Here is a 23158-nt window from a genome sequence, read left to right as displayed (position 1 = left end):
AAGTTCCACTGGTAACTAAGCATAAACTAGATAGTGAAGCCCCTTTTATGTCTGATGGAGATACATACTTTGGAGGCCAAATCATCCCATTTATCTTTACCACTGAAATATCTTTCCCTCTTGCTGCTCAGTGGAACACAGTGATCTCATTTAGGAATTCTATTTCTTACTCCACCGACTTCTTGCTTAAAATACTCAGCTCTGTGTGAAAACTCCCTGTCTTCACTCCCGACCACCCATGGTGGTGATACTTTTACTCTTTTTCATGTTTTGCTGTTTGCACCTTCTGCCCATCAAATTCAATTTTATAATAGTCATTATTTCAGTAAAAAGGAGAGATGTAATCCTTTCTGGAAATGCCTTCATACATAGTATTCCATAAAGAAAAGAAATTGCATCAAGTTTTTACCCCTGTTTTTTACTAAAAACGCTCTTTCATTTTGACCTAATCAAATGATTCATTTTCTATCTTCTCAAAGGTATGCAGTGAAACAAGAAAAGTCAATACTATTCTTAAGTCTTTATTGTGAAGACTGCACATGCTTATTTGTTGTAACTGCTTCAGAGTTTCAGTACGTAAAATGTATATGGACAATCATCTCCACAAAAAAAAAAATAATTATTAGTTCTACCCAGGTGAATTCTCGGTTGGTAAAATAACTCTTGACTGTGTTGACTCTGTGGTGTTGGGAAAGCTGTGTACTTCTATTGGACTCTCCTTGGAAGGATTATTATGCTATACCTTTAGAAGGACACAGCTTATCAACTTCAGCTAGTATGCAACAGATCCTGGGTCAAATATAAGTCCCATTTTTATCATCTGATAGGTATTTTGGTGAACCCAGCTGACTGGACTGAAGGGAGGATTTACAGGTGGTAAGGGAAGTCAGGGAATAAAATTCTTACCAGCCCAGAAGAAGAAATGAGACAAGCAGATGCAAGTACAGTAGTAAGTTTATAACTTAAAAATTCATCCAGTGATGGCTCATTCACATTATGGATAAACAGCAGGACTCAGAATATACTATCAATTTCCATTTTATGTTTGGGGTGATTTATTTGCTTGTTTATAGTGTTGTGTGTGTCCACAGCATGTGAAATACCCTTCACCAGCTTCATTGTCCTTCTCTGGACGTGCTCTAGCCCCTCAATGTCCTTCTTGTAGTGACGACCCCAAAACTGCACCCAGTACTTAAGGTGCAACTTCACCAGTGCTGAGTACAGGAGGACAATCACTTCCCTGGTTCTGCCAGCCATACTATTCCTGATACAAGCCAGGATGCTTGGCCACCTGAGCACGCTGATGGGTCATCTTCAGCTGGCTGTCAACCAGCACCCCCAGATCTTTTTCTGCAATCAGTTTCCTGCCACTCAGCTCCAAACCTGGAGCGTTGATGGAGTTGCTGTGACCGTGTGCTCCCCGGGGTTCAACACCCTGCGGGGTGTACCTCCATGGCCTGCACCCGCGGGCCGCCAGTTGTGTTTACCGCATCTCCCAGCAACGGCTCCCGGTAACGGCTACGGCTGGGTTCCGTCCCCTTAGCAACGTCCCGAGTGGCCACGCGGGACCCGGCGCAGCTCACCGTGGCAAGGTATGGGGAAGCGGTGTGGCAGTCTGCCGAGGTTCTTGCGGCCCGGGGGGCTCCGGGATCCCCTCGTCTGCCCTGGCAGCCCTGAGCCCAGGCTGTGTCCTGGGTACGCCCTGCCCTGCAGCGCGGCGGGCCGGCGCCATGCCGGTGCCCTGAGCTCTCATCGAGGGACAGGCTTCCCCACGCTCCGCTCCTTTCGGTGGCTTTCGGTCCCTCCAGGCTTCACGGGCGAGTCTGACACCCTCTTTTTCCTCCGCTTGAAGAACATGGCTGGGAGGGGTCATTGCTAGGAGTTGTATGTGTCTCTCCCCCTGCACATACGATTCTTAGCAGAGAAATCAACTTTACAAGAACGTGAGAGCGTTTTACTACAGCCACAGCAGATGCTTTCTGCTGTCAGCTCCCTGAGTCCTAATAGTGCCAGCTGGAAAAAAAAAAAAAAGTTTTCATATGGTTTCCCTATTTCTTTAAAATTTGTGAACTGCCTCCTTCAGTCCCCCCTTCCCCACTTTGCTGATTTACATTATTCTAAGAATAATTCTAAGGATCTAATCATTCCTAGATGTGTTTATTTCAATTTATAGCAGCCACAGCAGATTGCATTTATCATTTGAGAGCTGTTTGGTCATTCTCTGTGTTTCTCTGCTTAGGTGAACCCCTTTGGTACTAGTTGAGACCATGGGAGCAGCACTGGCAAGCGCAGCTCGGTGGACTGCTGCTGGATTTGGGACTGGCACACTCGAAATCACTCCTTTGAACCAATCTCTTTTAGACCAAATTATTAAATTTGTTGAAGACTTCAGCACTAGACATCCTCAGGAAGCAGCATTCGTCTTCAGAGAGCCTCTTGAGTGGAGAACACAATTGGACTCTTCAGTATTTGGGAATGGTTATGAGATCAAGTAAGTCCAACCAGCAGTCTGGTTGGAGATGTTGAAGGTGAATGATGAAGCAAAACTGTGCTTGTTTAGCATAAAGACAGTCTTAGTATATTTGGGAGGCTGAAATGGATGGATGTTTTACTTATAAATACTGCAAAAGTTTGACTTAAAATTTGTATAGTTTTTGAGAGTTTGAGACTGTTCTGTCTTGGTTGGGATAAATTATGATCTGTATAGTTAGTGATTTAAACAAGTCGCAATTTCTCCAGCCTGAATCCTTCCCACAGACTGCAGTTCTTCACAAACTGCTCCAGTGTGGGACCTTCCCATAGGGTGCAGGCTTTCAGGGACAAACTGCTCCAGTGTAGGTCCCCTGCTAGGTCACAATTCTGGCCAGTGAATCTGCTACAGCATAGACTCCTCTGTATGGGTCCACAGGTCCTGCCAGGAGCCTGCTGCAGTGTGGGCTTTCTATGGTGTCCCAAACTCCTTTGGGCAACCCGTCAGCTGATTTGCAGTGAATAAATTGGTTTACTTTGGGAGTTTTCTGAAATACAGTTTAAAGGAATTGTATATGTTTTATCATGTGAAGCTTCAATAACAGTCAAGACTCTTCTCTAAAATTTGCTGATTTCTACAATTCTTATTTTAAAAAGATATGATTTAATTTTTCTAGTGAAGCAACTGTTCAGTCTGAAGCCAAAGGCAAAGATGGCCAACCACTGCTTCTCCTCACAGCATCCACTCTCAGAGTTCGCAGTTTTGACCAGCTGTCCCATTTGCTCCAAATTGCTATGGAAAAAAAGTTAAAGGAAGCACAGTCATGCCTTGAAGGTTTCCAATTTTTTTCCCCTCATTTTCCCTCTTTTATTTCCTTTCTCTTTTTTCCCCTAATTTTCTCATCTTTCCCCTCCCTTAAAAAGTTTATCTTCTTACTCAATGTTTATGAGATTTGAAGGAAGGCATTTCTTCATTTTAAACATATGGGAAGGTATTGATTCACAAAGGTGGTTAAAGCTACTGATACAGAACTTAATGAAGGACTATTTTTCCTTTCATTTTCACAGAAATCAGTAATGATCTGTAATAATGCTAAAATTAAAACTGCTTAATCTCATATACAAATTCATGTGCACTGAGTATTAGCCCAGCTACTACAACAGAGAGAAGGTTTAAATTTATGAGAAAGAATGTCTTAATGGAGGCTAATAGCAGTTTTCCCTGTGTTTGTGGATTAGTCCTCTTTTAAAATATTACACCCTAAAAAACAGCCAAAGAAAAACTTCTGTGCATATGACAGTCTTACCTGCACTAGGTGCACAGTGAGCACTTCCAAGTCCTCACAATGGCTTTTAAAATATAGGCATAATTACTTCCATTGTGTCATATTTAAGCCCTATATTTTTAAAATGAAAGGAAGAACTATGATATGCTAAACTGGGTATCTTCCTACATTGACATTAGAAGAGATCAGTATTATTTTTGGTAACATTAGTAGAAATTGCATCTGCAACACTAAAATATAAATGCTCACACTGGATCAAACTTCACATCCATCTCATATAGAATCTGTCATTGACAGTAATTAACCATGAAGGAAAAGCAAAAATAATATGGATAGGGTATCATTCACAGATGCAGGGGACTTTGTTTGCAGCAACAGAGCAAACTAGTTTTGTAAAACCCGTTGACATGCAGTTAGGTCACTGGTTACCAAAAAGAGCAGGTGGCATAGCTGAGGAACTAATGGGGCTGTTTGGAATGCTGCTAGAACACTTTAAAGATTTCTTTAACACTAAATCATAGTTCCAAAATGATAATTTTTCAGTGAGTTTCTGGTTTGGTGATTGCCCAGGTATATTTTCTGTAAAGGAGGCTATTGATAAAGGGAAATATTTAATATTCACCTCTTGGTTGAATGAATCTTAATCTTTGTTCTGAAAAGCAATTTGGTTGTATTTTTTTAATGAAAAAAATCTTTTTGTTCATAATGCTTCCATACCTTTCAAAGTGCATTTCGAATTGCCACAAAGAATAGATCATACAGTAATATTTGATGGATAACTGTATGCATTATCAAAGGTCTTACTGTAAATTAATAGTATCAAAATTATTCAGTAATTGAGATAAAAGGTGTTTGTCTATCCTAATAATTTTTAGTATAGTATCACATGATATGATTCTATTTCATGCCTACAGCTAACAGAGATCCTATAGCGAAAATTCTTGGTGCTGAATATGGGACTGTTGAAGGAGAAGATGTGTCCGTGTTGCGTTTAGTTGACAAGGTGAAAAAGCATGATGACCCTGAAACAGAGATGAAAATGAAAATCTTTCTTCTTCTTCATCAGCTGGATTTGCAGCTGCTTCAAAGTTCTTTGAAACACCTTTCACAGTAAGTGCTTTTCAAATGGAAGACAAGCATGTTAGCCAGTGCAATTTTTGTTGTTAAATCAGACTGGGGTTAATCTGCAAGACGTGCTCTTGGTGTGACATAAAGAAATCCATTCAAATAACTTCCAGTGTTCACTAAGTCATTGAAATAGAAACATTTTTTTGTTCTGAATATGTTGCTATAGGTGTGGGTATGCAAATGTGTGACTGGTTTTTTATTGCATATGTTTTTTCATTTTGGTAGTAAATTGAAGTCGTTTGTACAAACAGCAAAGTTGCAGTTAAATATTTTCAGGGAAATGTTTATTTCTTTATGGAAGTGTATGAAGTATTACCTTGAGTCTGTTTCATAGTTACAAGGACTTCATATTATCTATGAAACTAAAATGTCACTGAAGTAACTGATAAACAATGGAAGGTGACCCATTTCCAGATTTTTGTTGCTACTATTAAGATGGAATGTAAAAGAAAAAAAAAAGATGTAATATTCTCTCCTCATTTCTCTTAGTACATCCTTTTGATGAATACATTTTAGACCATTTTCTGTTTGTTGCAGAGTTGTAAGGCTAAATCCAGATGCTATAAATAATGAAGTGAATCTTCTCAAGGATTTATCTGGGGAAGGAGAAGATACGTTGCTGGAATCACTGGAATATACATCAGGTCCAGATAAGAGCATGTCTCACATTTTTATATAACCTTATTAAAGTACTTCTGCGTGAAATTTGCTAAATTAAATTCAGTAATTAATTTAAAGTGTTTATGTATACTTTAAAGTTATCTGAAAATATGTTTAAATTTACTTTATATGGAGTGCTGTTCTTCATCCTTTAGTTCTAGAAATAATCTCCAATTATATGAAATTCTTCAGTGGAAGTAGAGGAAGTAAACCGAGTCCCTGATCCTGAGAAGTACGAAGTACAGCTGCAGTTCTTAGTTGGATTGGGCCACGGGTCACAGATCTTTGCATGTTTCATTCCTAACTGAATATGAATGTTATTTGCATACATGTTAGTTATATTAATCATCAAGTGTAATATGGAAAAAAGCTTTTAAACAGGATAAAAACACTAATGCTAATTGGTTACAGATTACACGTTCTCTAATGGATGCCGAGCTTCTCCCTGGAGACAACTGCATGGAGAAATTTGCTATTTAGTCATCAAACCACATGACACTGATCCTTTGCATATCACTTGCAGCACAGCAGGAGTGTTTTTAAACGGAGTAAGTAATAATAAAAGATTCCACAGAGTAATGAATATTTTTGTCTGCTAAAATCAAAAATCCATCAGGTTTATAGCAGTGGTGTTGAGGCTGTAAGACCTGCAGAATTAGTTTCTTGGTACAGAAGGAGAAGACACAATAATAAATGTGTGTTACTTTTCCCATATGTTTTAAGTGCTTTTTCTCTAAGTTTTATATTAGGAGTGTATTCTGCACTTTTTGCTAGCAGTGTTTGTCTAGTCTTGAAATGTGTCCTAACAATCCTTCACACACTTCCTCTGTAAAGGTACTGTGGGGCTTGTTGCCTCTATAGTGCCTCACTTGTCTTGATGTGTAATGTTATTGTGTGTAGCTGATATAGCTAGCTTTCATCTTTTTATAAATGATAAGCTGCTCTTTCTCTTTCAGTGGAAGCTTTTTAGAAATTATTTCTCTCTGCTTTTCCTTTTGGTTACCTCTTTGCTTGTAGATAAGTTTTATTTGGGCATAATACAGTGTGTTAACAAGTGACCAGAGCTCTTACGTTCATTTTGAAGAGAGACTGATGTCCATCAGGCATAACTCCACAGATCTGTTTCCTAAGAATTAAGAAGTCCAGGGAAATTTTGCAGGTTTCTAATGGATGAAGCTAATAAAGCCTAGGCTAGTCAGATTATATTATTTTCTGATACTTTTAGACATCTGCCATAGAGCACTAGAAGCTCATATTTACTTGGTTGTTTGTCATATGCCATTAACTCTTTTCAGTGTAGCTACACACATTACAATTAACTGACAGTATTTACTTTCACAATTCCATGTAATATCTTGATTATCTATTGGGATGCATGGAGATGGTCTATGAATCTTTACAAAGTATTACTGAAGTTTGATGGAGTCTGCTGAGCATGAGACTTCAGTACCTAATTCATTACAGCATGACCTCTGTGCTCTTTAATACTATTTTATGATGCAGATTAAGTTACCTGTGTGAGGCAATGCTACTACTAATTTAAATTTATTCCTTTTTTTAAAGGGCTGGCAAGAGGGTAAAGATTCCATTGATTATGAAAGAAAAAGTGATATATACAAAGACATTGTCACATTTCTAAGGGAAAGATCACCTAGATTTGTAGAAAATATGGCTAAACAGGTAAGTATTTACTGGCCTTGCTTCAGCTAACATTTAGAGCTGCAGTGTTGGCACAAAGTGCTGGAGGAAACATGCGTTTTAATGTGGTCTTAGCTGGTCAAGCTATGGCATCAGTTCCCCTGTGATTTGTCTAGTTTGTCACATGTTAAATTGTCTTGTCTAGAGTACATTTTTAGAATCAGGGAATTAGCATGAGTTTATGATTAGTTGGGTCAGCAAGCCTGGGACAGATGCTTCACATCAGGGTCTAGTCAAAACCGGATCATACCGTGACTGTCTCTTTAAAACTGCCTTGAACTGGATACTCAGAGGAATGGCTTCACCTATCTGGAAGTGACAGCTGCAATGATAATAATAATAATTAATGATCATAAGCTGTCTTTCCTGTAAAAATTGAATATTTTCCATTAGAGAATAAGAGTTGACAAGAGTCCTTTCTATTTGGGATATTTTTGATCAGGCATGGTACTTGACACAGACAGCTGAAGGATTGGTAGGTGCCACTCATCTCCATTGCTGCATGTGACTTGTTCAACATTGTTTTGTCCTGAGAGGCAGAAGAAGAAAAAAATATGCAATGGAATATGTTTATATTAACTCTAAACTATATCAAATTTAAATTACTCAGAACTGAAGTTTAGCAGTTTATATTAACCTCTGTTCAGTTTTATATTCATTATTTTTTGTGGGGATTTTTTGTGAGAATTTTTTGTAAATCCCTTATGCAGGAAAATGATTTTTATATAAATGATCCATTGAAAGCTAAATGACTGACTGCAATTCTGGATCTTAAAGCTCATTCGGAATTAGGTTCTATAAAAGCACTTGTGGCACAAATTATTTAACATATTAGAAAATGAGTGTGTTTAGGAAGTTCCAAATTTAGCTAGCTCATCTATTTCAAAAACTTTAATTTGCACATGGTAGCAGCTGTTTTCCTGGTTAATGCTGTGTGCTTGTAAAGGCAATTTGACTTTAACCTTATAATATGATTCTACATTTAATGCATACAATTTTTAAACACAACATCCAGGAGTTGTGCTTATAATGTATTAGTTTAATATGCATTATTCATATACCAGTATGACTGACAAACCATATCTCTTTCTTTAATTAGGAATATAATTTTTTTAAAGAATCAACATCTGAGAAAAATTATCAGCATATGAAAGTGGTTGATGCTAAGGTTTCCAGCCAACCCCAGAACCTTGATGATTTTACAGAAAAGAATATATGTGAGAAACCAAAAAGTTCTGAAGCAGGAAGGAGATCCATTGATAAGAAGAAATTAGAACCATCTATCACATGGAAGAATACTAAGGTTTCTGCTTCCCACAGGTAAGTAGTTATCTTTATAATGGAATTTTCCCATAGATCTCTATAAACAGGTAATGACTGGGCTGCATTTACAGGTTTGCATTGTTATCTTAAATCAGGGGCAATAAAACAAAATTTACTGCATGTTAGTTTCGAAGAAGAGAGTACAGACTACCAATGAGATTGCTGAGTTTGGATGTCATGCAAAAACTTTGATAATGTCATGCCATTACCAAAGCAAGAAATTTCTTACAACAATCTGCAGTACCAGTCCTCCAGGAATGTGAGGTTATCATCTTTTTGGTGTAAAAAGTCCTTTACAGCAAGACAGAACAGTTTAAACACATTTTCTGAAGGAAGCAAAAGAGATGGAAAATCAGGATGCCTCTTACTTATTCTACTAATTTTTAATAATTTCATACCACAAAAGTCACTTTTCTAGCTTTATGTAGCAACAGTCTTCATTAGTGAGATTATCTCAAATTTTGGACTCCCAAAAATAGAGTTTACATATACTGGGTATTGGTGGATATCTGCTGAAATCAGAGCTCCATTCTGATTTCAAGTGTCCTGATTTTGTGTTTATGGAGAAAGAAAAGTATCTGAAGGAAATGCTTTGATTGCCATCCTACAACAACAACAAAGCATCTTCTTGAGGCTGCCAATTTGACATATTGCAAAGAAACATGTTAAAGAGATTTTTGATGTGACCTACAGTCATCAGTTAAAAAACACGTTTTTCCAGAGACAAAAGCTTAACTTCTTTCCCCCACAGTTATTGTTAGTGTCTAGATGTAATGAAATTGTAATCATGAGTAGTATTCTCTTTCATTGTTGTGACTGTGATAGCATGACCAGCACAGCCTTGAAAGAACACTTTGTTTTCCTAACATTGTAGAGTAGGGAGCTGTTACAGAGCACTTTGTTTTCCTAACATTGTAAATTAGGGACCTGTTACTTAGGTAGCTGCTATTGGTCATGGTTGGAGATGGTACTCTAGGATAAATGGACCTGTGGTTTGCCTGCATATGCTCATTCTTCTTGTATCACATTTACCCCATCCCATCCCATCCTATCCTATCCTATCCTTTAAGACACAGCACACTGTGTTTAGTGAAGTTCATTGTTGCAGGTTCATCTGCTCGCATACACAGACATTATAATATGTGTCCAGCCATAGCTATTTGCTTTGATGTATGTTTACAATTTTTAAACATTTTATTTATTTTAATTATTTTTTTAATAAAAACCCAAATATTTTAGCGACAAGGCTGCAAAAAAGGATACTGGAAAGGAAAAGAGGAGTCATTCTGTGTCTCTGAACATAAAAAAGAAAGCCAGTGGCATTTCCTCTGCATCTGCTAAAGCACAGCTACCTTCAAATCGGTATGGCTTATTTGTTTTTATTCCTTCCCTTTATTAATTTTTATTTTCCATCTCTACAGTAATTAGTATCTGACAATGTCAGTTAGCTTTTTCTAGCACTGTTATTAGGCAGCATTGTCACCTGTGTGACACATGCTTGCTCACATTGGTTTATAGCTGTTTAAAATGGGTGATGCTGTTTGTTTGTTTGTAGTAAATCATCAGGCAGGTTCAGAGACGTTAGTGAAAGTTCCTCGGAGAGCGAGTCAGACGAAGAACAGCCTGCATGGCACCAGGAAAGACACACTGATTTGCCATCAGAATACTGGGGAATTCAGAAACTTGCAAAATTTTTAAAGGTAAGTGAGAGGTGTTGATAGATTTCATTGAAAAAATTAAAAAAAAAAAAAAAAAAGGTTGTAGTCTTTACCTTCTGCATCTGAGGACACCGGTCAAGCTCCTCATCCTTTCCACCTTCCATATATTTCAGAATAGCCTTGCTATGTAGCATGTTAAAACCCTTCAACTGTGGATGTTCTTACCACGCAGCCATTTCTCCTTCTATTTTAATTTTCTAAACTGTTTTTTCTGGCTCATCTAGACCCATCTCTTCAGTGTTATTTTAAACTGAAGATGGTATAATTTCTTTATTAATTATTTGGTTTCTGTTTTGCTTTTTGAGTGAAGCTTTCCAAGATATTTCTTTATGTGGATAATAACTTTCAAGAGTTTTTATTAAAACTGAGTACTTGCCTAAAGTCTTTCATCAACTATGATTAATGCATGACTGAAGCAATTCTAACGTGGTCTTGTGTCTGGGTGGATGATGTTAGTGGACAGAAAATGTATCATAAACAGGCCTCTTCTAAAGCAACAAAATTTAATTTCTTTTACACAGACTTGTTGAAAATCTTTTGGAACCTATAAATATAGATGTTTAGAATTCTGTGTATGTCTGAAACGTAAGAAAAAAACAACGACCATTTACTATTCTGGAAAACTCTAAAACTAATGGTGTTTTTCCCTCAGGAGAAATTCCTTTACAAGTTTGTGCTGGAATTTATGTACTGTGAGTTACTAATAAAAGCACTGCTTTATTTGGTTTTTCATGTGCAGCTACAGACTATACACATCCGACTGATAAAATGATGGTGCTGGCATTTGGTACAGCAGAAATACTTGTGAGGAATACGCAAAGCTTTGGTTCCTTCCAGTTCTTCAACCACTGTAGAAGTTATTCTCATTGTTTTGAAAAGTTTTCAGTGTACTCATACTGCTTGTTCTCAGTTCATATATGTGGGACTGATGTTAGTGATTGTAGCCAAGCAGATGCAGAAAAGCAGAGACAATAGAAGTTTCTCTTCAATTCTCTGTGCCTTATCTTTTATAGGTTGGACCTCTGTATTCACTGTGCTAGAATAACCCCTTGCAAATGCAACCTTGTGTAACATTCAATATGCAACTTGCTTAGCTACCCACTAATGCTGAACACACAACATATACATTAGTACATACATTATGCAGTTATTTACATTTGCACAATTCAAGGTGCTGTTTTCAAATCTTTCAGTCTTGTTTCCTTCCGTCTTACGGACCTTTGTACTTTTCTGAGAGCTCAAAGAAATAATCATGCTAATTTTGAGTAAAGACCCAAGGTCCTTCAGAAGAGGATACCTGGCATTCCTTACATACAGACACAGAATTACAAAATGCTAGGGGTTGGAAGAGGCCTCAAAAGATCATCCAGTCCAACCCCCCTGCCAAAGCAGGACCACCTGGTCACACAGGAACGTGTGCAGGCAGGTTTTTAATATCTCCAGAGAAGGGGACTCCACAACTTCTCCAGGCAGCCCATTCCAGTGTTTTGTCATCCTCACAGTGAAAAGGTTTCTTCTTATTTTTATGTTTCCCCTTGTTTTACAATTGGGCATCGCTGAGAAGAGCCTGGCTCCGTCCTCCTGGCACCTGCCCTTTACATCTTTATCAGCATGAATGAGGTCACCCCTCAGCCTCCTTTTCTCCAAGCTGAAGAGACCCAGCTCCCTCAGCCTTCCCTCATAAGCAAGACGTTCCATTCCCTTAATCAATCTTTGTGATGATTATTACTGTCGATGAACTCTAAAACCTTTTCACTGGCCCATTTATGGACCACCCTCTTTATTAACAAAGCTCTTCTCTCCTGGTTGTGTAATTCTCAAACTCTTTGTCCTCTCTAGATCCTTCATGTAACCATAGATTTTAGTATTGAACTTGGTTCAGTACTGAAAGATATCTGCACTTGCACAAAACCATTTGGAATGAAGAGAGAGAATAGCAAATAAGAAAATAGATTCTTCGTGCTCCTTGTTTTAGAAATCAGCATATTTTTTCCAGCTGTCAACAAGCAAAATTACTAAATGGCTTAGAAATAGAAAAAGAAAGGGGAATATTTTTGATCCCATTGTATGTACCTGTCAAGAAGTGCTTAAAATACAAAATTCCATAATATGACAAAGTTTTGTTATGAGAATTCAAATGTATACTTGTTTACGCATTCATGTAGACCTGAGCCTTCCAATAGTACTTTTGATTTTATATATATATATATATATAACAAAGTACTAAAAGAGATATTTACGTAGTTCTGTCTTGATTCTTAGCTACGTAAAGCAAGAAATCCCTGGTGTCAGATAAAGCTGAAAGAGATGCCTCAGTGCCATACCACAGACAGTGGTTGAAATGTTTTATTGATGGAGTGCTACTTCGGCTTGCACATGGAATTAATTTTAATTCAAGTATAAATACTGCACTTCTGGCCAGACTTAGGAGATTTTTTGGCATTCTTGTTGTTCATGTAGGCAAGTGTTCACGACACATGCAACATAAGAGAGAAGAAATTTATGGCTGTGATATTTAAGTATCTACAAGGATATTTATATAGAAGCACAAGTTATAGAGGGCTTAGGGTTCTACAGAGGTTGTATACATTGTTTGCACATCTTAAAAATTTAATAAAGTGCCTTGAATAATAGATGTTTGATGTACCAAGTTAGCAAACATGATTTGTAGGTGCAACCGTTTTGTGAATGCCTGCTAAAGTAAGACTCCATAAAGGACTAGCTTGGGAACAGAAAACTTCCATAAAACCTGAAAGCTGCCCTAGTTTTTATCCTAATGTTAGATTGTCACGCAAACTTGAGAAGATGGTTGCTTCCTGTATAAAGCAAACTTGCTTGGAGGCTCTGTATATGTATACCTCTTCATGGACAGAAAATCCCAATGTGGCAGAAATTCCCTTCTGACTTTTTGCCCTTCTTTATTCCCCCTTCTTTCTGGGAAAGAGCAACCATGTTGGAATTGTTCCACTAGGAAGCAGCTACTTCTGTGGTCTGGCTGCTTGTCTGACCTTCAAGCTTCCCAGAGCTGTGAAAAAGAAGATAGAACATTTGTCCTCTTGCTATGTCACCTCATTGACTTAAGAACAGGCAGCAAAGATATGTCCGTGAGTTTGGTGATGGCATTGTGCTAGGCACAACTGCCTTGGGCAACCTGGTCTAGGGGAGGGTTTCCCTGTCCATTCAGGGATTGGAACTAGATGATCTTTAAGTGCCCTTCCAGCACAGACTGTTCTATGAATCTAGGCATCTTTTGGGGCTGGATTAGATAAAATTGGAATGAAATGCTCTGTTGATGTTTGTAACTGAGAGTCGCTCAGGAGAGCCCGCTTGAGATATCACATTGTTGACTAAAATATTGCTTGTGAAGTGTTGGATTTCCAGAGGAAGGACTACGTTTCGCATATGAAACATTTTAGGAGTAGGGTGGAAAGGCAAACAGCAGGAGTAAAAGAAATAAAAGCTGGGCACAGTGCTTTGCGAAGCCTGCTGTTGAGCGCTGATTATTGCTGGTTTTAAGATAAAGTTGAGATGTTGAGGGTTGAATTGGGACTGGTGACTGAGCCAGGAATAACTCCAATCTCCAGAATAAGACTTTAATCCTTTAAGCCCCTCTACTGCTTGGTTTTGGTTCCCTATAAAAGTGTGTGATTTATATCTACACCTATGCTAGGCTGAGCTCTGGATAGGATTCTGCAGGACCATGGCAGTTACATCAGTTTCTTATCTGGGAAGTCATTCTCCTTTTGGCTGTATTTCATGGATAGACTCATAAACCAGTTAAATCTCACACTTCATTTAAAATATCTACTAATTTTATATCTGTTTTGAATTTTTCCAGTTAGAACAACCTAATTCCCAGAACAGCATTGTTTCTTCTCTGCTTTGGAATCACCGGTGAAAGAACTTGCTGTCTCTGCCCAGCTGTTTGCATCTTCTGCCAGGTTCAGGAGCAGGGGAAAGGCTGTGGTACTGCACATGAGCTAAGGAGGATGTGCCCCAAGCATGGTCTTGAATGCCAGCTCCCAGATGCCTGTGTGCCCTGGTGATGCATGGTAGTGGATGGCTGGGAGAGGAGGACAACGTGATACATGATTCAGTGAAGTTTCATTCACTGAACAAGGAAAAGGTTGAAAGAACTGCAGGATACAGTGGGTGTATTCAGGTCTGCTCCACAGCTGCCTTTTGGCAGGACCTTTGGAAGACTGCTGTGTTCAAGCAACATTTCTGTAGCTGGCAGGAAGCCCTGCTGTATTGGGCTGACACTACATAAAGATGGCAAACAGACCAGGGAGACAGGAATGTACAGGAGTATTCCTTCTGGTCTTTGCCTCTTCCTTTTTCATTCTGTCCAACTCTGTAAAAATCCTCACTTATTTCTAGGCAATTGGGTTGAGGAAATGGAAGTCTAACAAATCAGAGCTATGGGTCTAGTTCTTACAGTTCATGTCTTTTCAGTGAGTATTGGGTGGGCAAGACCTACTACCCATCACTTCTGCTTCCCCTTTGCAGTGCAAGCAGAGCTGAGCCAGGAGGATGTAGTGTGGCTGCTGCAGGCATAGTAGTATTACTGCAGTATTACTGCAGGCAGGGTTTATCACCTCTTCTTGGGAAACTCAGATTTACCAATTATGGAAATTCAACTGTGTGCTGGCTTACAGGAAGGAATAGTGGATCCCCAGCTGAGTTCTTTGCACATGGATGGAAGAAAGGTACAGGTTAGAAATGCAGAAAGTCAAATAGGCAGTAAAAAAGATGCAGTGAGGCTCTGCCAGGATTTAAGATGCAGGATCTGAAATGAGAATTTCATGTAGATGAAATTGATAAACTGTGTGGGATAGTTTTACTCCCTGGGAAAAGACAGAGAGACATCCAGAGGCTGGTATTTAGGGGCCTGAGGCAAACCAGGGTGCAAGAAATCCAGGTATGTTTGAAGGGTGGGAATGTGGACAAGGAAGGTTCAAACTATTATGGAAACAGGAACCTCTTTCAGAACATTTAGAACCAAAACTTAAAAGGCAGTCGTGTGTGTGGAGTTCTTTTACACTTGACACACAAGGTTTCCAGTGTGAGATTTCTCTCACAGAACCACAGAATGGTGGGAGCTGGCAGGGACCTCTGGAGATCGTCACCTGCTGAATCAGGACTGTCTAGATCAGATTGCACAGGAATGCATCCAGGTGGGGTTTGAAAGTCTCCAGAGAAAGAGACTCCACAACCTCTCTGGGTAGTCAGTTCTAGTGCTCCATCACTCTTGAAGTCAACAGCTGCTTGCATGCTTTCCTACTATGCATGAATATAAAGTCAGTCATAGTTTATGTCTAAAATGAGATATCATATCTGAGGTCTCAGGTTTTGGATATCTGAAAAATAGGTATTTTCCTCAAAAAAAGTAGTGAGAGAAAGCATCCAGCCTTTCAATATAAATTATTACTTTCTCTGCAAATGAAAATTCTGTATCAGTCTCAGCCCTCCTGTGTTTTAACAGGTAGTGGTGTGCACAGCAACCTGTCTGTGTGATGCAATTATGAATTTATGGCACTTGTAAAGATATTGATGTGGCTTGGAGATTTTTTTTTCCTCTCAAAATTTGCATGAAATAGAAGACAGTTGCAGTATGGTTTTTATTGCATAATGGAAAAGTGTAGCTTTCTTAGGTTACAGTGGTACTGGAAACATTCCAGGTTATTAAGATTACACTAGTACTCATTATAAAAATTTAAATCAGATTCATAAATTATGCAGGGATTAAGAAAGTGATTGTACTTTGGGATTAGCAGAAAACCAATTCTGTTTTATTCTCAAATACAGAACCTCAAAAGAAACATGAGCATATTAGCCTAAGGAATAAAGTGGGTCTTCAAGTACTGAGTAAGGTGAAACTACACAAGAGTTAATGATAAATTTTGCAAGAAGAACATAGTATTAGAGTTCCAATGTGCCCACTAAAGTGCCCATTGTTTGTTTACTTGTTTTACATCTTGTGAGATTGCTGAAAAGTTTTGCAATAGTCATAGAAAAAGCCTAAAATCTCTGATGTTTATGGATATTCCTGAAAAACAAACTGCATGGAGACTGCAAATGCAAATTCTGAGGAACTAACTCTCCATTTCTTGTCTCTACTTCCATTTTCACAGAAAAAGTGACTGGTGGGTAGAACTTCACAATTATAATAGGATACTTAGATGATCAGCATAGAAGCTATGAATTTGGTCAGATGCACGACCAAATTAGAATATCGTTTTACATGCAAAAACTATCAAAGAATTTATCTGTAATCTTGAAATCAGGCCCTAGGTATGGAATGGATGCAAATATTAGAATCTAATAACAAAAGTATCTAGTCTGTGTAGGAAACATATTGCACATTATATTATTTTTTTCCCCACAGTCTGTGGATGAGTTAGCTGGCTTTTCATTATAATATCACAATATGAAGACTTGCTTGAGATTATATTTTAGCTATTAGATACAAAATAAGCCTATAGAAGTGCATATGAAATATTTGTATATAAAATAATTTTGCCCCTGTAATGCAGCTTTCAGGACTGACCAACCTTGCAGATAATTTACCTGACCTTATTAGTAGAGTGCCTAACAATGAAATTTTTCCCTTATGAGAATATATGTTGGAGTAATATGAAGGAGGCTATTCAATTGAACTGAAAGATCAAGACAAAGAATGTATTTTGCTGTAGTTTGGCTAAATGATAGACTGCTATGTTAAAGAAAATACCAAATGTATGAGACATAATCCTGTGCCACCTGCTAGTGTTTCTAGGCACATGTTTGGCTAACCGGCCAGCCTTGGCTAACCTGTCACCCTTCATATCACTCTCTTCTCCCCTGTTCAAGAACATCTTTTGTTCCCATCTTCCAGCATTAGCCAAGATTTTTTTTTTTAAATTTCATTAAAGAATGTGATTACTTCAGGGGAAAAAAAATAAGAAGAAATAAAAATAAGGAAAAATTGCATTTTATAGTTAAGATATATATTTTTTAACAACCTAGCCAATGTTGATCATGAAAAAGAAATCTTTTTTAATGATAAATTTACTGGGTAGGAAATATTGGCAAATGGTGAACACTCAAATGATTATTATAATTGGCAACTCTGAAGACTTGCATAGCTCTCTCCTCAAAATACTGTACAAACAATCATTCTTCATCACAAGAGACATATAAAATTCATAACAGGCAGTTGATTTTTTACCATTAATACCAGCTCTGATGAATGTCTGTGTAGCAGAGGCTTATTTAATGTTCTCAGGGTTACCCATTCCTAAGAGTTTCATAGCTGATGAGATGAAAGACAAGCTAGAAATAAAGGAAAAAAACCTCAAACAAAACCAACAAAACAGCAGAATTCAATTAAAACAAACAAACAACAAAACCAAGAAAGATCATATGTCAAAAATAAAGGGCTGAGGGAAAGCATATAAAATAAGTGCTGTTTGATTCTCCTCTTTCTGCATGTTTGTATTCAATTGTAAAAGCAGGTAATGAAGTTCAAGGGCTACTGATTTGACACTAACTACTGTACCTCTGAAATACTTGTAAATTGCCACTCTAGGTTGGCAGATAATCAAATAGTTGGCTTTCCTAAAGAATTAGAACATGATTGTGTCTGAAAGCTACCAATAATTTTCTGAAGTGAGAACAGCATTCTCCGTTGTTTTTGAGTTCTAGACTGGATGTAGACTCCATTTAATCCCAGCTTACTATACGCAGTTATTTCAAATGCATGTCTGTTCCTCAGCCGTATCTTCATTTGTGTTTTCCTATCCTCCCACTAAGATCAGTTTTAAAGTTTGTTTTATTTTTCCAGAGAACATTTCTCTCTTTGCTTTTCATAGGGTGTTGGTATAATTTTGTTTTTTCTTGCAAAATCTTTATGGCTGGTTTCAAATGACACTGTCCTTTCTGCCTGTGCCAACAGTGGGATAGCTCTCCAGTAGTCTATACAGGCTCAGGCCCTTCCTAGTTCAACCTCATTAAATTTTCTCCACAGATTTACTTCCACTGGTTTCTCAAACGCGTGGATCCATAAAAAAAATAAAATATCTGTAGTAACATTAAGGTTTTTATTCTTTTTGTGAGCCAAATGTAAGGCAAAATCAAAATCACTTGGGAAGGTCTGACACTGTCACAGAAGGTCAGTAGTACCTCTTCATTAAGGGCAGCACTGTCACATCTCCAAGTCTGCAGTCAAGGTTTACAAAGTATCAATGTTAAATCAAAAAATAGCAGTGCTGGGCTTGGTTTTTTGCCTTTTTTTTTTTTTATGTAATCCTAGACCCTTTTCTCTTTCTCATTCAATCCCCGTTTCCTGCTAATATCTGCATGTTCTTTTAAAAATGTGTACATGCTTTATTTTCCTCAGATGTAGTGGCCAAAGACAAGCAGGGGGTTATATCTTGTTCTAGTGCCAAGGCACTAAAAGGAACTGTCATGATAAACAGGGGAAGCCTTGGACTGTTGCTGAAGTTGAGTTCATTCATGGTGGAGTGTCACTGGGAGAGTGGTGGTAGCTGGAGACAATCTGACTTACTCTCTAAATAGGGTTATCTGAAGACACTTTCCCTCATGTGACCTTTATCCACATGAGCTGGTCTGAACTCCAGTACAGCTGCCAAAGGTACTACAGGTGAGTCTGTGGTAACTAAAACCTAAGCCAGAGCTAAAACTCAGCATGACCTCGGTGCTCACACATTCTCAGGAATGATGACATTTTGAAGTAACAGTAGTTTCTGATGGATCATTTGGATTAAATCCCACATTAAGGTCTGTTGCAGTGATCTGATCTAGAAGTCACTCTGGGGTGGTGGGTTTACTGTGCACATTAAAATCTTTTTGGATTTTATCTCCAAACCGAGATTTAAAAGAGTGTTGTTGATTGTCTCTGCAAAATTGTCCTCATGCATCAAATGCACTCCTAAACTGAAAATTTCAGAAACAAGAAGATAAACTTGCACTGTTATTATATATTACCTTGGCCAGATTTCTGTGTTTTTTGGGTCAGCAACTTTGCTTCTCTCAAAGTTTGAGGTTTGGGAAGTTACAAAGAAAAACATTCTAGTATTCCAATCAAGTAAAAATTCCTATGTCTGTGCAAGAACTACATTGACTCTTATCTCCTCCATAGCAGAATCCAATTATTAGGAATCAGGAAAAAAAAAGCTAACAGAATGGACATGTGTCTTGGGAGAGTTTTCAAGAGGGAATCAACAATTGCCTAACAAAACCACCTTCTTCACTCAGAAAATAATAGACTTATGTTTTGGTTTACAAACTCATTTCTTTTCAATCTCATAAAAGATGGTGACAATTTAAACTCACTCACTGTGCCTGTGTCATAACATACATGTCACCTTTGGCACTGTGAAGGGTCAGGGTCAAGGTATTAATCTGAACTACAACTGTGCAGCTTCTGTGAATGGTTTTAGTTTGGTGTCAGTGTTTTGGATTTTGTGATTTTGATGATGCCTGTGATTTTTTTTTTCCACTGGTTTTACTTATATTAATCTTTATGGTTTACGTACTGCCAGGCTGTAGCCAAAGAACACCAGAAGATTCAGGAAATAGGGCAGGGAATTATTCCATAACTCAGTTATACTTGTCCATAACTCACCTCTTAACAAGTTGCAGCTTGTATGTTTTATAAACTGAAATGAAAAATTGGAACTAGAATTTAACCAAAACAAAACTCAGTGTCCAGAGGTTCACTAGCACTAGAAAAATTGCCTTGCTGAAGCATATTCTACATGTTATACTGCACTACACAGTCTTTCTTTAAGCTTTATCAACATTTATTTGAATGTTGAAATATTTTCCAGCAGAAAATTACAAAATGACTGGTAATTTGAGAGAGTCAAGTTAACAGAAAGCCAAAAAGTTACAAAAGAATAAATGCAGAATTCTATTTCATCCTTTGCTAATTTTGGCTTTCTTGTTTTATAGAAATGACAATATTCTAATGCTGGTTTGGTCTGGGATTACACTTCTTGTCTTTGTTCTAAGAGTTTCATCATTCTGTTATAAATAAATCTCTGATATGATACATAGATTTCTGTAATCTGACCTACTTTATTTTGGATATCACATAAAACTACTTTGTTCTTTCAGTATTTTGTAAAAAACATATTGACCTGGTATGCTTGGTCTTAATTTTATCAAGTATATTGTAACTGTTACTCAGGTTTTATGTCATCACAAGCAAAACTAGAGTGTATTATACCTAAGAATGACAGACCAGCACACAAACAGCAATTTTCTTTCCTGTTATTCAGTTATAGGCCTGCTGTCACAGATGTGCACAGTAAGGTATCTATTCAGGACTTAATACAGTAACTAAAATGAACTGTTATTATAACAAGCTAAACTTTAGCCATAGGTCTAAAGAACAATAACTGTAAAGTTTGCTTTGTTGCCTGACTAGACTGTGATATTGATAGGTAATGTCTATGTTGTGTTCCATTGTTAACTTCAGATTTTTTTTTCTGCAACACTGCAGACTAATCTTGGTCTTTGGCATCAGCCACAGTACCATAAAGCAGATTCCATTAAGCTCAGCTAGTAGGAAAACATCTCATTTATCTAAGTACTTTCTGACTAGTTGCATCCATAGCATACCCAGTGTTTACTACATCACCACTGACATTGTGTATGGAACATACTAAAAACCAATGCATTAAAAGGACCTATTAATGCTTTTAGAGTTATTGGTTTCATGTGTTGAAAGCTTGCCATCAACTAACAGGGTTTTTTTTTTCTCTTGATTATTATGGGAGTAGCAAACAAAATGATGATTTTAACATGCGTTTCCCTTCGTGGTTGTATGTTGGTTTCTCTCCACACAGGCTTGTGTTGTCCTGCTAATTCTTGGTTGTGTGATCTTATATTTTCTCTCCATATGCTTCATGAGTTTCAGCCAACTGAAGAGCTCGTGGTTTTGCCTGATAGTTGCTTTCTACACTTTGTGTTCTTCATCTTCAATGAGATTTTTGCTTTCCTACTCATTACATAATTTTTTGAAGGCACTGATGACTCTTCTGAGCTTCCTCTTTCTTTCTTTCCCATTACATCATGCCTTCTGGTTTCCTGAACTTAAAAAACAACATTGGATGAGTTTCTGGCCTCCTACTACCTTTTATTGAATTCTTGCTTGATACATTGCCATTTAAAAACATTGTACTTGTGTAACATCCTGGGCAACCAACCTTGTTACTGCCCTAACACTGAAAATCAAGATGATTTAATCTGCTTTAGGAGGTAATGGTTACAAAATGAGCACAAAACCATCTTTGCCAGTTCTTTTCATTATAAAATTCATTTAACAAACTTACAGAGAAAAAAAGTGAAACACTTAAGAATATTGAAATATGTTCCTGTAGGTAATTTTGGTTTTTTGACTCCCTCTGGAACTCTTTGTGGCTTAAGAAGTGGATAGGATGACCTTAAATACTAATTTTACCAAATATTAATACTAAGTAGGTAGCTTTTTTCCTACCACTGGTGTGGTTAAGGAGCCACCATAAATTGAGATTATAGAATGGTTTGGGTTGGAAGGGACCTTTAAACATCATCTATTTCCAACTGTCATGCCATGGGCTGAGACATCTTTCATTAGGTTTTGGAGCAGGGAGTGTTGAGCATACTGTACTTGCATGAATTTCTGCCAGAAGCTGTCAGATGGTACTTGAATTCTTCAGCAGCATTATCCAGCATTCCCTGAGATCATAAGGAAGAATTCCTGAAGGCCTAGGGTTTTTAAAATGGATAAAGATAGAACCCTAAGCATGACAAGGAAAAGGGGGCCTGGATGCATCCAAAAGTTTGTCTTCCACCTTGCTGTCTGCTCAGAATGGACTTACTGATGTCAGATTTGGAGGAGCAAGGCCAGGTAAGGATGTTCTAGTACAGTGGTGACTAAACGTGTGGGATTGGACTCACAGATACCACGTTATGTACAATCTTAGCATCAGCTAAAACAGCTGCCTTTGTATAGGTACATTAAAACTTGTAGCTAGATTAATCTGTGCATTATTGTGTTGTGAAAGAGTTTTGTTAGAGACCTCAAAAATAAAACAAAAGAAAGGCTTTGCTACACATTCTTTACTGTTCTGTAATTCTCAGCCATGACCTCTGAGTAGCATAACAGAGACATTGTACAAAAGAGGTTTTACTGATAGTGTGGCAGTGGCATTGTTTTGTTTTCATTCAATTTGTGGATATATAAATGATGCCACTATATAGGAAGAGAGGCACATTTTGAACTAAATCTGTGTTTAATTTCAGCACTTAAAACTGCTTGTTGATCTGCCAGTAGAGTCTATTTTGCATCCAACATATTGGATTTCAAATGGTACAACATCATAATGCTGATTTTTTTTTTGTCAGCTTAATGAAGAAGTAACTATTTCCATGCATTTTAAAATGTGCTGTAAGTGCTGCAAGACTTACTGTGATGATAACTTCAAGAAACAAAAAATAATTTCTGAAACCATCAGTAATATTTCATATTTTGTAGAACTGATGCTTCAGCACATATGAAAAGGATTTTATTGTGGTTTTTACTTTAAAAACACTGAAAGTGACGTGTGCATTTTTGAAACTGAGAAAAGAATCTAATCCATATATATTTTTTATATATGGTTCTACTTTTTATTTAGTATATTTGTTTATTTTTTAAAAGCCTGGTCCATATTAAATGTCATATGCTAAGCATTATACACATGAGATAAGTGAATTATGAATCACCATGTTATGTATAAATGTAGTTTCACTGCAGGAGCACTCCTCAAAAGAAGAGACATCACTTGTCAGGTTAGCAATACACTTCTTACATTTGTGTAAAACAATAAAAACAGAAGTTTGCAC

At 37.5% G+C, this 23158-nt stretch overlaps 1 protein-coding gene across 2 annotated transcripts in view; it reads left to right on the top strand.

Moving 5' to 3' along the window:
- Positions 1 to 2267: 2267 nt before the first annotated feature.
- Positions 2268 to 23158, top strand: part of ODAD2 (outer dynein arm docking complex subunit 2) — a 63543-nt gene continuing 42652 nt past the window's right edge. The window contains exons 1-9 of one of the 2 annotated variants that reach the window (XM_054390182.1): positions 2268 to 2491; positions 3147 to 3304; positions 4670 to 4865; positions 5421 to 5527; positions 5955 to 6091; positions 7107 to 7223; positions 8341 to 8561; positions 9804 to 9926; positions 10120 to 10264. In XM_054390182.1, coding sequence (XP_054246157.1) covers positions 2268 to 2491; positions 3147 to 3304; positions 4670 to 4865; positions 5421 to 5527; positions 5955 to 6091; positions 7107 to 7223; positions 8341 to 8561; positions 9804 to 9926; positions 10120 to 10264 — 1428 coding nt within the window. Of the gene's footprint in view, positions 2492 to 3146; positions 3305 to 4669; positions 4866 to 5420; positions 5528 to 5954; positions 6092 to 7106; positions 7224 to 8340; positions 8564 to 9790; positions 9927 to 10119; positions 10265 to 23158 lie in introns of both variants that reach the window. The other variant, XM_054390181.1, reaches the window with a different exon arrangement.

This window comes from Indicator indicator, chromosome 20 (assembly GCF_027791375.1).
Source record: "Indicator indicator isolate 239-I01 chromosome 20, UM_Iind_1.1, whole genome shotgun sequence".
In the NCBI taxonomy this organism is placed as follows: Eukaryota; Metazoa; Chordata; class Aves; order Piciformes; family Indicatoridae; genus Indicator; species Indicator indicator.
This window is presented reverse-complemented; position numbering and strand designations above follow the sequence as displayed.